The sequence below is a fragment of the Amborella trichopoda genome, chromosome 2 (assembly GCF_054954075.1).
Source record: "Amborella trichopoda isolate Santa Cruz 75 chromosome 2, AtrichopodaSantaCruz75HAP2 v2.0, whole genome shotgun sequence".
Lineage (NCBI taxonomy): Eukaryota > Viridiplantae > Streptophyta > Magnoliopsida > Amborellales > Amborellaceae > Amborella > Amborella trichopoda.
Window position 1 is genome coordinate 54,658,891 of NC_142337.1, and position 16,091 is coordinate 54,674,981.

General features: G+C 33.2%; 1 protein-coding gene and 2 long non-coding RNA genes across 3 annotated transcripts; 1 reads left to right on the forward strand and 2 right to left on the reverse strand.

Annotated features, from left to right (window-relative positions):
* Positions 1-1,215: 1,215 nt before the first annotated feature.
* On the reverse strand, positions 1,216-2,451 carry CP1 (Ca2+-binding protein 1). The gene has a single exon (XM_006841559.4). It carries the CDS (start codon positions 1,899-1,901, stop codon positions 1,428-1,430), a length of 474 nt encoding a protein of 157 aa, XP_006841622.1. The 5' UTR covers positions 1,902-2,451; the 3' UTR covers positions 1,216-1,427.
* Positions 2,452-3,769: 1,318 nt separating this feature from the next.
* On the forward strand, positions 3,770-6,630 carry LOC148783358 (uncharacterized). The gene is made up of 2 exons (XR_016050398.1): positions 3,770-3,996; positions 6,143-6,630. It is a non-coding gene; the product is annotated as an uncharacterized LOC148783358 (long non-coding RNA).
* A 1,951-nt stretch (positions 6,631-8,581) lies between these two features.
* On the reverse strand, positions 8,582-11,916 carry LOC148783359 (uncharacterized). Its single transcript, XR_016049649.1, has 2 exons — positions 9,440-11,916; positions 8,582-8,906 (listed from the first exon to the last, which is right to left on the reverse strand). It is a non-coding gene; the product is annotated as an uncharacterized LOC148783359 (long non-coding RNA).
* Between the last annotated feature and the right edge of the window lie 4,175 nt (positions 11,917-16,091).

The following is a 16,091-nucleotide window of genomic DNA, read 5'->3' on the forward strand; positions in this document are numbered from 1 at the left end:
TTGTAGGCCCGGCCCCATTTCTATGGGAAACCCCACAAATAAATTAATAAGATACGTCGTGACAAATTGTAAACGAACATTAAGCCACATTATTAAGCACGTGGTCATTACCCCCTTCCATCCTCACTCAATCATTGTTAAAGAAATTTTGTCAGGTTGATTTTTTTATTGAATCAATCGATCTTTATTAATTCTTTGATAGAATCAATCAGTTTTTAATTATTTAAATAAATATTTTTTATTTTGATAGAATCAATCAGTTTTTAATTATTTAAACAAATATTTTTTATTTTAACTATCGAATGACCAATAATGACAGACTCTCTAATAAAACCCTACTAATTGTTTTCAAATTTCGTTAATTTTTCACACATGGCCAGTCTGCCGAATTAAATAAAAAAAATCCAGAAACACAATTGGGGTTTTTGAATACTTGTTGTCATTGTTTCCCGGCTAACACTGCTTGAAGATCGGCCAATCGAAATCTCTCTCTCTCACTAACGCTAAAAGGGACAAAATGACCAGCCAGACTTCAATTTTTACTCTCTCTCACTAACGCTAAAAGGGGCATAATGACCGGCCAGACCTCAATTTTTACTCCGTCAGAACCACCTGTCAACGCTAGCAGCCAATAATGACCGACCAGAGACTTCCAAACTTTTAAACAGATTTAAAAATCAATTATCCGGGTCCGCTCGGGCGGCATGCACCAGTGATTTCCGATTTGAGAATCCCTCGATTCTCCTGGTTTTCAATTTCTTTTTGTAAACCATAGCTCATTCCGATCGGACAATCGGACTGCAATGTAGATGCGCCATGAGCACACCTTGTTTGCCCCTTTTTTTTGTGCAGAACATTATAAAAGGGGTGCACTTGCATGGGTGTTATTAAACTTTGGCAAAGCATAATGCAGGCCGGCCCCAACTTTTTAGAACCACACTTCAAATCTTACCAACTGGGTTTCATACTCTAAAAAGTGTATTTTAATTTTCAAAAAAACTTATAATCGGGATACCTAAATCTATGGAAGATTATAAGGCCTCTGGCACAAACACCATTTGTATTTTCTGGAGCTTTCACCCTAACTGCACCCATTAACTTTTCCCATAAATAGTAAAACAATAGAGAGAGTATATATCAAAATCGCTTGTGTATGTGCAGCATCTCAAGTTCATATGTAATAAAAAAAAAATAGAAAGGTACCATAACAATCAGTGAAGTGAATGGTATAACTTTCCACTAGAACAGTTTACATAGAAGAAAACAAAATTTTCCAGAGCTGCATCGTACATTTCCAAGAAACCCAACAAAATAAAAAACCATTAAAAACAATGAAAAAGGTTAAAAACAAGATGTGCCAACCCCTTCTCGAATCGAAGTTATTCTCTGAATATACATAATAAAAAATCAGAGAAAATACTACCCTCTCATCGCGCCAAATCAACCGCCAAGATCTTCACCAGCCCCTCATACCCAACCCCTTCGTTCAAATCTCCACCGCCCACTCTAAGCATCATCTCCAAATCCTCGTCACTCAAAGAAAAGCCCAACGACCCCATGTACCCCTTCAGATCGGAAAACCCCAATTTTCCATCACCGTCTCCGTCCATTAGCCGGAAAACTTCCCGGAAAACCTCATTTTCTGGAGACTCAGGAGCCGGGAAACTCAGAACCTTTTCAAACTCTTCGTACTCAACGAACCCATCTTTGTCTCTATCAGCAACCACGATCATCGAGTCGACGTCTTCAGTGGCTCGAGGATCAGCAGAAAATTGTTGGAAAAACGCGTGCAAATCTTCTTTGCCTATTTTTCCGTCGCAGTCAAAATCTAGAACTGTGAAAGCTCGCCGGAAGTCCGAGAGTCCGGCGAGGTCATGGGCGTATCTGTCGTTTGGGCACATGTTGCGTTTTTTGAGAGGTGGAGGAGGGCTCGGTGGGGTTTATATAGAGAGAGAAAAGGCGAAGCTGGCTTGGGGCACAAGACGTAGGCTTCGGTGACGCGTGCCATGACGTTCAAGGGGGAGAGAAAGTGGACGCGGGGTTCGTTGAGTAGAGAGAGAAAAAAGTCCCAAGGGTAAGGGAGGAATGGGATTGTGCTGATTTTAAAAACGGATCGGTAATCTGGTTTGGGCGGTTTGAATGACGGATGGGATCACCATTTTACTGTACGGAAAAGACAGTTAACACGTGAAAAAAGGGTTGACAGATTCCGGAGTATCATCGAAGGATCCTAGCGTTTTTCAAATCACTGGTTTTTAGTCCCTAGCGGCCATTCAAGCTAAATACAATTACATACAAAAATGAAATTGACAGGGCCAAACTAAGCTGGCCTTGTTGTTGCCCTAGCCCTACATGACTATCGAGCTCTCTTAGCCCTAGCCCTACCCTAATTCTCAATCCACATTTTGTAGCCGAAGCCCTGGGTAGTGATGAATAAAGGGGGCATTTTTTACCTGAAGCAATTGTCTCTATAATTTCGTTTTAATCTCCTTTAATAAAATTTTATAATATCTTAAAAATAAAATTTAATTTAAAAAGGAGAGAGGAGAATTGGGATGGGAAGGGAAAGGGAAAGGGGAGAAAAAAAGAGAAATGTGGTGTTTGGCAAGAGATAGAAAGCGGGATCGGTGGGAGTGTCGTTTCGGAGTCGAGAGTGACAGAGTGGAGTCGCTGGTGTGGACTTCAGCGAAATTGATGTACATTCCGAATATTTCCCCCCCTCAATAACGTTTTCTAGAAGTTTTTATTGTTTACGGTAAGTGAGCAGAGATTTTGAGCCATTACTTTTTGGGAGTTATCTTGTTCGTTTCTCTCTGGCTTTCGAATATGAATACTATTCTAAATTTGTGTTATTTTGTCTTTTAGTAAAGTGAAAGGTTTCCTACCGCATAAATGATCCATGCATCTTCTTCTAATGTATACATGCCTAATGTATACATGCCTTCAAGAGAGTCGCTCACCGTTTGATCTTAAATCCGATACCTCAGAGTATTTTATTTTTAGTTTTGTTTTAAACAATTTGTATGAATATGAAATTTGGTATTTGTCATCTTCTCATTAGGACGTACCAACAAAAAAATATTAAAAATAATTTTTCGATAAAATATAATGACCAAAGTACCCCTTAAAAGTTTTAGGGGTCTTTTGATCATCTTATTTTATTGAAAATATTTTTTTTATATTTTTCGCTAGTGCGAGTTTAATAGAGGATTGGACGTCCAAAATTTAGTGTCAAAATAGTTTATAGAAAAAAATTAAAAATAAAATAGTGTGGAGACATGATATTGTGATTGGGGCAATCTTAACCCTCTATTTAAAATGGATGATTGGATGAGGGGAAGTATATAAGTTTATGTGGTAAAAGAAACCTAGAAAGTTTGCCCTTTAGTAAATTGCTGTCGACTTCTTTTTATTTTTAAAAAGTGTAGGAAAACTGGAACCTGTTAACCAGGCATGTGTCCACAGTTGTTACTCAGTACTAAGCAATAAATCCCGCCTAACCGGGTAAATCTCAAGTAGTCAAAAAAATGTTTAAATAAACAATAAAAAACTAATAACACATGAAAAATATATTCAAAACATGATTAAACAAAACACATTCAATTGAAGTTGAAAATTAATGAAAAATTTTGGAATTTAAAGAATCGATTTGTGCTAAAGAGTATTTTTTGAAATTTTCCAAAAATGGGAAAAACGTAAAAATAAGTATTAATGGCCAAAACAATTTCCAAACTTCTCTCTCTGAATCTCTTTGGCCTTTCCTCTTCTCTCGGAGAAAGAAAGCCTAATCCTTTATCAAAATAAGGAAGATGAACCAATTTGTTGCAGAATACTATCTCTCTCTCTAAAATACAAGACGAGTTTTTTCTCTGGAGTGGGTTTATCTCAGGACAAGATTTTTTTCTATGATTGGAGTGGGTTTATCTAATAAGGTGGTGTTCGGCTTTGCTCCTACTAAAGGGATGGTTTGCAGCTATTCTTCTATGCCAATGTAAGGTATGTTCATAACCATCACCATCTAGGGTTTCCTTGTTTTTTTTTTTTCTTTTAATAGATAGATGTTTCATTTTCTTAGGGACCCATATAGACCAAAATATGTGGCCTTTCTTGATTTTTTTTTGCCTTTTATTTTTATCCCAATTAATGGAAATGATTCAATTGGCATGGTAGGATTGATATAGATAACCTGGGTTTTCTTTTATTGATTCCATTTGGGTGCATTTCTCTTTCAATGCCAATGCAAGGTATGTTCATAGCCATCACCATTCTAGGATTTCCATGTTTTCTTTTTTTCTTTTAATAGAGAGAGGTTTCATTTTCTTAGGGACCCAAATAGATCAAAATCTTTGTTCTTTCTTGGTTTTTTGTTTCTTTCTATTTTTATCCCAATTAAAAGAAATGATTCAATTGGCATGGTAGGATTAATATAGATAACCTCGGTTTTCTTTTATTGACTCCGTTTGGGTGTATTTCTCTTTCAATGCCAATGCAAGGTATATTCATAATCATCACCGTTCTAGGGTTTCCCTATTTTCTTCTTTTCTTTTAATAGAGAGGTTTCATTTTCTTAGGGACCCAAATAGACCAAAATCTGTGGTTTTTCTTGGCTTTTTTTCGCTTTCTATTTTTATCTAAGTTGAAAGAAATGATTCAATTAGCATGGTAGGATTGATATAGATGACTTGAGTTTCATTTTATTGACTCCATTTCGGTGTATTTCTCTTTCAATGCCAATGCAAGGTATGTTTATAACCACCACCATTTTAAAGTTCCCTGTTTCTTTTTTTCTTTTAATAGAGAGAGGTTTCATTTTTTTAGGGACCCAAATAGACCAAAATATGTGGTCTTTCTTGGCTTTTTTTGCTTTTTAGTTTTATCCATGTTAAAAGCAATTATTCAATTGGCATGGTAGGATTGATGTAGATAACGTGGATTTTCTTTTATTGATTCCATTTGGGTGTATTTCTCTTTCAATTTCCTTTTAGGTCTTGGATGAGCAAATGGATATTTGCATATGTCTCGCTTCCATATTAAGATAATTTTTGTGCTCTATTATGGCCTCCATTTATGTGTATGACTTTTTTCACTTCTTAGACTTGGTTGAGCAAAGGGATGTATGCCTATAAATCCTCCATATTAAGACAAGGGCCTTTTAGAGCAATATATCTTTATACAAGAATGGTGAAATATGACTTTTTAATTTTGGTTTTCCTTCTTATTCTTTTCTTATTGTAGTGAAAAATGGCCTGTTATTGTTACTTGATAAATGTTGAAGTAAATTTGATCTAAATGATGTGGGGAACAATTTAATTCACTTACTGTGTAACCTCTTGGGAAGGGTTGGTTTGTTGGTGACTTTAAAAGATATTGTATTGCTAGCTATGAGTATTCATGATAAGGTAAAAACTATTTGGTTTATCTTTCTTTTCTTGCTAGATTTAGTAATATATTTGAACACTATGGGAATGGGAATTTGGGCGAGGCTGGTAAGTGATAATGCTTTTTCCAATTTTGATGTCAAGGAATTCAAATGTGGTTTCTAATGAGCATGTAAATGGTTATTTAAATGGTCATTTATTCCCAAATTCTTGTTCAAGTAATTCTGCTTATTTTATTTTAATGGTAATTCAAGTAATTCTTATTCAAGAAGACCTTTGTTATAAATTTCAAATGGTTAACTTAATCAGCAAATAATTCATTAATTTAGATGGGTTTACTGAATTTTGATCTTTTCATATAAATAATGCAAGTATTCACAATCAAGTTATATGCATTTGTTAAGTTGTTGTGGTTGGTATTGTGAAGTAATTCCAATGTTTTATACTTCTACTTTGTGTTCACAAGCTTTAAACAACTATATGTTTCTTGGTGTGCATGTAACTGGTTATTTGGATACTCAAATTTTTTAATTCCAATAATGTGTTTCTTTCCTTTTGGAAGCCATTCAATAATTATTACAAAAGCAAATTTTTGTTCTTAATTTCAATTTGTTATATATTTATCAACAACATGTTGGTAATTCATTTATTCACATGGATGTGAAAAATATTTTGCTGCCAATATGAACTAGAGACACTTTTAATTTTACAAAATAAGATAAACTATGTAATTTTATTTTGATCATTTGTGTTGTGTTTATCAGGCCTTTATGGAGATTCATTCTAGCAGATAAGAATCCAAAGCTAAAGCCATTGATCTTAGGCCCCTCATCAACATTACCTTTTGAGACTAACTAATAGCCTAAATATGTATGCTGGCATGAGCCTTGAGGATTTTTCAGAATTGTTCAAAAGGTGGTGGAAGGGCTACTCTAACCAAAGTAAGCACGTCATTGCCTTACTTGACCATGATTTGGGCAAGATTTCAATATGCAAATGACATGCACAAATCTAGCATGAAGTGTCTCTTTAAGTAGTTTGTGATAAAAGTTGATCAATGTTAAGTTAGGATATTCATTTGTACTCTTAAGTATATGTTTAATCATGCAGGTGTGTAGTTCATGTTGTTTTCATTTGGTTGTCTATTAGGTAAAATTTTGGTTCATAATCCCCAGGGGGTTGAACAAGAGTGCATCCTTTGTTTGTGAACTTTATTATTATTATATGTTGAATGTTTCACTTCTTTCACACATTTCTGTTTTTTGGTTACATAACGTAGGAGAGAGAGAGAGAGAGCACATTTGGTATCTATTGTAATGAGAGAGAGGGAGTATTTGGTATCAATTGCGATGAGAGAATGTATGTAGGAGGATCAACTACTACACATCCCACATCCCAACAAATTTGTTGCATCAGTTGGGTCCTGAAATATGCTCATTTGTAAAAAAAAATGAAGACAAAATAGATTAAAATTGAGTAGACACATCAACCCAGTACATTAGACCCACTATTATGGTTGGATAAAGTTGCCGCTGATTAAGAAAAAGCTTGGGAAAAATATTCAAGCTTTCCTGATTAAGAAATGCATTACGGAAGTTAAAAGTTGCATTCTCAATTTATGTAGCAGTAGGTCCAATGCATCAAACTATGCAACAGTAAGTCCAATACTTCACATTTTCTTAGCATAAACAATGACAAATTACTATGAACCAGTGTTTTAAAAATCGACGAGTCGAACCGGACTCGCCCGGTTCTACTCGAGAACCGACACAGCCCGTGCCGATTCTAATACAAAACCAGGAACCGCCCTGTTCTAGAGAATAACAGCCACTTTCAATCCGATTCTATTCCGATCAGCCCGATTCCCTCCCTGCAAGCGTGCGACACGCACGTGTACGCGTGCGACACGTGTAAGGTTACCCCAATATTTCTACACAAACATTTTAATTTATATTACATAGGTATTTATATACCAAATTGAAATACCCATCTTTCGATGTGGGATAATTCCCAAACATCATTAAATAAAAAGGGAATTTAAATATATTCTATTAATCATCAAGTTATAACCACATATGGTGAGGTGGCGTGGCGGTTAAGACTTTTGTTTCTTCATGTAACCTCTCAAGGTCGAGTCCCCCCATGGGCATTATTTTTTTGTGTTGTATAGTTTTTGTTGTATATATTGTATAAATATTTTTGTAAATAATATAAAAAGCATAAAAAAATGAAAAAAAAAAATGTTAATTTTTTGTATAGCAGTTAATTTTTGTTGTATATAGTGGTATAATTATTTCTTTAAATAATATGAAAAGCATAAAAAAATAAAACATAAAAAGTTTATTCTATGTGAAATCTCCATCTTTCTACTAACAATCTCTTTCACTAAATTTATTATAGAAACCTAAAAACATAAATTTTTCAAAAATTGAAGTGTTATTTCCAAAATTTGTACGCAATTTATTAATTTTTACATTGATAACCAAATCTTTTATTTTATTTATTAATTTTTACATTATAAATCATGTAATGTACTATTTTTCTTACAGTTGTCAATAATACATTTTAAATTAGATAATATAATAATTTTTTTTTAATTTGTTATTATTTGTCTAATAAAATAATTATAAAATATAAACTAATAATTATAATTTCAGTATATAATATTATAATTAGTTAAATTTTAATAATTTTAGATTATAGTTAGTTAGGCTGTAATAATTTGGATTTTTTTAACGGATTAGGACTTTTCGCCAAAACGAGATTTTAATGGCCATTCTTTCATTGATTAGTTTACTCTTTATAATAGTCCATGTATAATTATATAATTTATCTATGATAATTCTATGATTTTTCTTTTATGTGATGCAAATTTAATGGTTAACATAAGTTTATATAGAGAAAGAGCATCTCAATATTCACAAATTGATGAAAAAAATGAAAGTTAATAATGTAGTACCTTCATTTCTTATTGGATTATTAAAAAACAATATTTATAATGAATTTTAATAATTTTTTCGGATTTTTGAAGCTTTAATCCGACCAATTCAGCCGATTCTCGATCCGAATCGAGGGGATCGATTTTTGAGATGCTCGATCCGGATCACCGATCCGCTTTTTAAACCATTGCTATGAACATTATCAATAGCCTATGTTGAAGAAAGGCTATGTTTTCTACAAAATGTCATCTTCCACACTTTTCCATGCATATCATAAGAGCTCAAATTTAATACTTCTGTTTTCTACAGTGATCCATTCTCATATACATAGAAAATTATCACACACTTGCTTCTTACACAAGCTTCTTACACAAGCTTCTTACACAAACGTCATCCCTTGCAAGGTAACCAATATCAGAACTCCCAAAAAAATATATGTAAGTAGATATCCAAAAAAATGTATAATTACATATCAAAAAATCAATTAGATGTCAAATTAAAGGCCAATCATTGTTGCTCCTCAGCCACAGTGCTTTGAGTGTTACCCATACTCCTTGGGGAGTTACTTGAGCCCTCGATAGTGACGCACCTGTACCAAAACATAAAAGGAAAACAACTCAATGATAAATGGAGCATCTGATAAAGCAATTTTCATGTAATAGATTCTATCATTAAGATCATTTTTTAAACAATATTTCACAGATTGGAGCTAAGTAAGTAACTAACACAAAATCGTTCATAATCATTAAACTTAAGTCATCAAATTATTAAAGAAACAATAAATAATATTTCAATTAGCTTTGAAAACCTAAACTCACAACTATGAAATATGATTGATCGTACCTTGCATAATTATGGTTATCATGACCTATGACTCCAATGCATCAAATTATGCAGTAGTAAATCCAATACTTCACATCTTCTTAGCATAAACAATGACAAATTACCATGAACATTATCAATAGCCTATGTTGACATCTTCCACACTTTTCCATGCATATCATAAGGGCTCAAATTTAATACCTCTGTTTCCTACAGTGATCCATTCTCGTATACATAGAAAATTATCACACTTAAATACAAACTTACTTCTTACAAAAGATTTTTACACAAACGTCATACCTTGCAAGGTAGCCAACATCAGAACTATCAAAAAAAATATGTAAGTAGAAATCCAAAAAAATGTGTAATTGCATATCCAAAAATCAATTAGATATCAAATTAAAGGCCAATCATTGTTGCTCCTCAGCCACGGTGCTTTGAGTGTTACCCATACTCCTTGGGGAGTTACTTCGGCCCTCGACAGTGACGCTCCTGTACCAAAACATAAAAGGAAAACAACTCAATAATATTTGGAGCATCTAATATAGCAATTTTCATGTAATAGATTCTATTATTAAGATCATGTTTTAAACAATATTTCACAAGTTGGAGCTAAGTAACTAACTAACACAAAATTGCTCATAATCATTAAACTTGAGTCTCAAAGTATTAAAGAAACAATAAATAATACTTCGATTAGCTTTGAAAACCTAAACTCACAACTATGAAATATGATTGATTGTACCTTGCACAATTATGCCTATCATGACCTATGACTCCACAACCACCACACTTTTTCTTACTTATTCTCTCTTCGTACCGAGGTTTGATTCTCAAATGGGTAGGTGGTCGTCCCTTCGGCTTTACACAAGTTGGAGCCTTTATAGTCACAGGTGGGTTGGAAGCCACGGAGAGGATGGGATCCCACAAAGGGCAGGTGTTCTTAAGGACGTAGGGCTACTAGGGGTAGGAGAGACTTGTTTTGTGGAAGCTTTCTCCTTGTCCACTCTAGCAGCAACCTTGTCGCATGCCTCATCTATAACTATATTTGCGTATTCATATACACTAGGACTCACGAAGCCATTAGCTAATAGCATGTTGGAATAGATCATTGTAGCGCATGGAATAGGCATCCTCACGATTGGCCCTTACTTGACTTCCAAACCATCACGAGCAACCCCCTTTGTCACATCCTTTGTCCATCGCTTCATTATATAGTATTGGGGTAACTCAAGGACATTTTTAAAACAAATACCATAAATATATGACTACAAGGGATACACATGCACTCATAACGATGACAACTACATGTTACTTTCTCCTCATTATTATTGAATATAATTGTGTGGGCAGGGTCGCATGCCCCATATTCTTTCAAACTGAAAGTGCATATCATCACATCATCCTCTTGCAACAAGTAAGATTAGTGACCTTCATCAACTTTGGCTGAAAGAAATTTTTAAAGATAGTTGGGGTGAAAATTTGAGCCATTTGCCTCACCATGCGGGTTGCAATATTCATGACTTATGTTTCATTATGAGATTTGAAGTCTGCACTGTTTTCCTCATCAATTTTTTTATCAATTAGCTCTTGAAGTCGGCTAACAATGTAGTCAAGATAGTATGGGAATTTACATATGCCTTAATGTCCTTATTCATGGCTTCGCTTCTTCCACTAGTCCTACTGCCAACAGAAAAGTAATCTTGCAAATACACACCTATCCACTGGTGTCGGATTTCACATAGAGAATGCATCCAATCATTGTTCATCAATTCATATCTTTCTATCACTCTTTGCCACTCATCTTCAAATTCCATGATGGTGGTGCAATGGTCAATACAATTGTATAAATTCTCACAGAATGATGGATGTTTGTGCTCAACTTGCACCATTTTCTGTTAAATTTTTTGTGTAATATGCCATCTACACAAGCGATATCGAGATTCCGAGAATACATTTTTTATTGCAAGGGCCATTGCCCTATCTTGATCTGTGATAATTGTCTTGGGTTGGCATCCATTCATCACCTCAAGCCACTTTTTGATCAGCCATGTAAAAGACTCCTCATCCTCTCTATGGAGCAAAGCACATCCTAAGAAAATAGTTTTTGTGTGGTGGTTTACTCCTAAAATTGGGGCACATGGCATCCCATAGGCATTGGTTTTGTATGTTGTATCAAATATAATTACATCCCCAAAGAACTCGTAAGCGATCCTTGATTTTGCATCAACCCATATCACATTGGTTAAGCGTCCGTCTTCATCAACTTGTATCTTGTATATAAATAATGGGTTAGTGGCACTCTAAGTAGCAAAAAATTCCATCAAACCCTCCGCATGCCCACCTACCAATTTAGATTTTTTTTTCCGAATGTTATATCTTGCATTCTTACAATCTACTTCCACAAAAGGGGGACTCCTTGGACCTCCAACCTATGTAGATAACACTTTTGTTATCTTTGGGGCAGTTAACCCACATGAGTTATACATGTAGATCATCTCTCTCATGGCTTTCGGAATTGTACGATGTGACCGAAGGAGATGGACTTTGGATGGTGAAGTAAAGGCATGAGAATGATCTTTCTCGTGTTTTGAATGAACCATAGGCCATATTCATCTTTCTTGATCCTTAGCTTTGCTTGACACTCTATCCTTGTATAAGGTCGAGATTGATTCGCCTCATACTTCTTGTGAACATACATATTCACGAGCAATGACCGACTCATCTTTTCTTGATCGACGAGTTGAAGAACATAGAACACTAAAACCCATTCTTTTTGCATATTTATTATAAAAAATCAAATACGGCTTCAAAAAATTCAAACCGCATACCTTCTTGTAGAACCTCATCATTACATTCCGAAGTTATTGGCTCTACCATGCAAGTCTCATCCAGACTTACATAAGAGTCGCTGCCATTGTAACCATCCACATGAATAATATCATTTGTTTCATTGTCGTTATACTCCTCAACAACATGAATACCTGAAATACTCTCCACCTCCATGTCGATTATGTTCTTTGTGTCCATCTTTAGGTCCATCCTATTTTATAGACCCATAAACATAAAAGAAATTTCTAATTCGACATTTATCGACTTGTTTTAAGTCAAAATTATTCAAAAACTTCTAGAGCTAGAATTAAAGACTTCTCCTTATCATACAATTGTCAGGCTTCAAGTACTACTCTTTTAACACTCCTAATATTTCTAAGATGGTTATTTTCATCACAGACAACAATAGCAATAAAACTATGAAAACATAAATATCATAATGGTGCTACCAACATACACATTCTCTCTTTACATACTCATTTATATACATAAAAAATTCTTACTATACAAATAATTGGGTACCTTTCTTCCTCATTCATACACAAAAAAATATTTAATATTCTCATAAAGAATAGTGCAACTAGCATGTTGCTGCAAATTGCAGCAAAATATCTCTAATCGCCAACATTTCATAGCATCATCCATACAAAATTCCTATTAATCCATGCATGTAATGTACATTGACAAGTACATAACACTCATTTATCTGGGATAAATGAGTTCAAAATCAAAAAACAAAATATAAACTTAAATTAATGGGTTGAGAAAAATTTTAGCTTTATCTAACATGCTGCAAATTTTCAGAAATTTTGTAGCATCTCCGATCGCCACCATTTCAAAATCCATTTACCATGCACAATAGTTTTGGTATTTGTAATTTTTAAGAAAATTATTCAATTGAGTAGTTAAAATCTTTCATTCTTTTTATTTTCCAGATGTATTGGTCTGATTTCTTTTATTTGCCAGGCCTAATTCAAATTAATTTAATAGGTGGATTAAGTGATTAGATAATTTGTAGCCCAATTCCAAAGTAAATAACAAAACTAAATCAACCAAATTGTCAATCTTGATTTGAAAATGATTTTCTCGCAGTTCACACTAACTTGATCACCATTTATCCAAAAAATATTTTTTCCCAAAACAAAGAGTAAAAGAAGAAACTAAAAATAAATTCAGTGACTGAACCCAAAGTTCTTCAAAAAATTATGGACTTTGCTAGAATAAACATCCACTAAATTCAAGCAAGCAATGGATGCATTAATAATAGCTTTACATAGAACAAAATGAGGTGGAAAAAAAATTAAGGCAAAAAAAAGACCGAATAGCTCAGATGCACCATAACATTGATTTGTGCAAAAGAATCCTCATATGGGCAAAACATCACCAAGGAAAGAAGAAGAAGAAGAAGCAGAAGAAAATAGCTCATATGTAACAAAATAGCTAATTGGGGAAAAAAAAGTCTTCATTACGGATTATTCTGGATTTCAAACTCTAAAACCCACAATAGAGAGATGGCTTGATTGAGGTGCTGGAATTGCAATGGTTGCAGAGGATGTCGAATGGCAACAAATGCTAGCAGATAGAGTCATTGAACTTTTCTTGAACTTTGCAATTCCTCCTTGACTTGGGCTAATTTTGAATGGCAGTAAATGCTCAGATGACCATTTATAAAGCAAACCCTAATGGTCTCCTTCAATCTTCTCTCTTTGTACCTCTCTCTGTCTCAACTTTTCTTCGATATGCTCTTCCTGTTTCCCTCAATCTTCTCTCTTTGTACCCTTTCTCAGCCTTCTCTCTCTAAAGTGCTGGGGCTTTTTCTAATCCTAACCCTAATGTTCTCCTTCCATCTTCTCTTTGTACCTCTCTCTCTAGAGGGTTCTTTCCATCCCTAGCGATTAACCTCTATGTACCTCTCTCTAAAAGGTTTTGCGATGAACCTGATGGAGAGATAATCGTCCAAGAGGATAGAGAAAGAATTTGGTAAGAGGTTCTGATGATAGAGAGAGAAACATCTAAGAAGATAGAGAGAGAATTTGGAGGGAAATTGAAATGGCAACTTGAGCTTTCCGTTTACCAGTTTCCCGTCTCTCCTTTCTTTTTAAAATATCCACCATCCATTTTATTAGACGGTGAAGAACGTTACAACCGTAACTGTTGCAATAGGGTTGTAACTTTATTAAAACTTTTCCCTACTTAAAATTAAGAAAATCAAAATCATGGAAATAAGACTTATTTTTCCATGATTTCGTTTCCACACTAAAACTTGTTTTTTTTTGCATTTCTAAGGCCCATGGATTTCACTCATTGGCTCCCTCGACCCAAAACATAGGGAGCATTTGGTAGGTATGAAAATTTTAGAAAGAGAAAATACCTAATTTTTTTAAAGAGAGAAACTATCTCAAAATTTTTAGAAAGAGAAACTATCTCAAAATTTTAGAGAGAAAAAATATGTTAAAATTTTAGAGAGAGAAAGTACCAAATTATTTAAAGAGATGAACTAACTCAAAATTTTAGAGAGAGAAACTATCTCAAATTTTAATTTTTAGAAAGAGAAAATATGTTAAAATATTAGAGAGAGAAAGTATGTTAAAAGTTTAGAGAGAGAAAGTACCAAATGTTTTAAAGAGATAAACTATCTCAAAATTTTTGAAAGAGAAACTATTTCAAATTTTAAGTTTTAGAAAGAAACTATCATATTTTAGAGAGAGAAACTTCATGTAAATTTTTAGAGAGAAACTATTTCAAAACTTTTAAACAGAAAAACAATCTCATATTTTAACTTTTAGAGAGAGAAAGAATGTTAAAGTTTTAGAGAAAAAGTATTATTAAAATTGTAGAGACGGAGTATTCTTAAACTTTTTGAGATAAATTATGATAAATTCTAGAAAGAGAAACTGGCAAAAAAAAGTTTAGAGAGAAATATCTTGTTTTTTAGAGAGAGAAATATCTTGAATTTTGAGTTTTAGAACGAATCTATCTCGAATTTGGAATTTTGGAGAGAAAATATATTAAAATTTTAAAGCTAAAAATTATATCAAATTTTAGAGAGAGAAACTACCTAAAAATATTTAGAGATAGAAACTATCTCAAAATTTTTGGAGAGAGACACTATCGCAAAATTTATGTTTTAGAGAGAAAGTATTTTAAAATTTTAGAAAGATAAACTATATCAAATTTTAAATAGAGAAAGTACATGAAAATTTTAGAGAGAGTATCTCAAATTTTAAACTTTAGAGAGAAAAAGTATATCAAATTTTAGAGATACACTGTATCAAATTTTTAATAGAGAAACTATTTCAAAACTTTAGAGAGAGAAACTATCTCCAACTTGAAGTTTTAGGAGAGAGCATCTTAAAATTTAATAGAGTAACTATATCAAATTTTAGAAAGATAGTACATAAAAAAATTTAGAAAAAGAAACTATCGCAAAATTTTTAGAGAGAAATTGTCTCAAATTTTAGCTTTTAGAAAGATAGTACCTTAAAATTTGAGAGAACTATATCATAATTTCGAGACTGAAACTACTTAAAAATATTTAGAGAGAGAAACTATCTCAAAATTATTGAAGAAGGGAACTATTTCAAGTTTTAAGTTTTAGAGAAAGAGTATCTTAAAATTTTAGAAAGAGAAACTATATTAAATTTTAGAGAGAATAAAGCACCTAAAAATTTTAGAGAGAAAAATTATCTCAAAAATTTTAGATAGACAATTTCAAATTTTAAATTTTGGATAGAAAGTATATTAAATTTTAGAGAATGAAACCATATCAAATTTTGGAGAGAGAAACTACCTCAAAAATTTTATAGATACACTATCCAAAATTTTAAGTTTTAGAGAGAGAAAGCACATAAAAATTTTAGAGAGAGAAATTATATCAAGTTTTGTTACTAAACAATGGACATGGAAGTGATTGCAAGGAATCTATGAATTTTGTATAGTTTATCCAACCAAGAGAATTGAAGAATCCAAGACAAAAATCCTTGGTATTGAAAATTCATAGATTTCTTTAAAATTTCAAATATCTAATATTCCTAATTTTTTTCCTATCTAAACGAGCCCTAAGTGATTTTGACCATTGCTTTCATAACGCGTGACATCATAAATAGTTTATTGCATACTG

Excerpts from the sequence above, each read along its gene's own strand:
- CP1 (XM_006841559.4), bottom strand. The coding sequence starts at position 1,901 with ATGTGCCCAAACGACAGATACGCCCATGACCTCGCCGGACTCTCGGAC.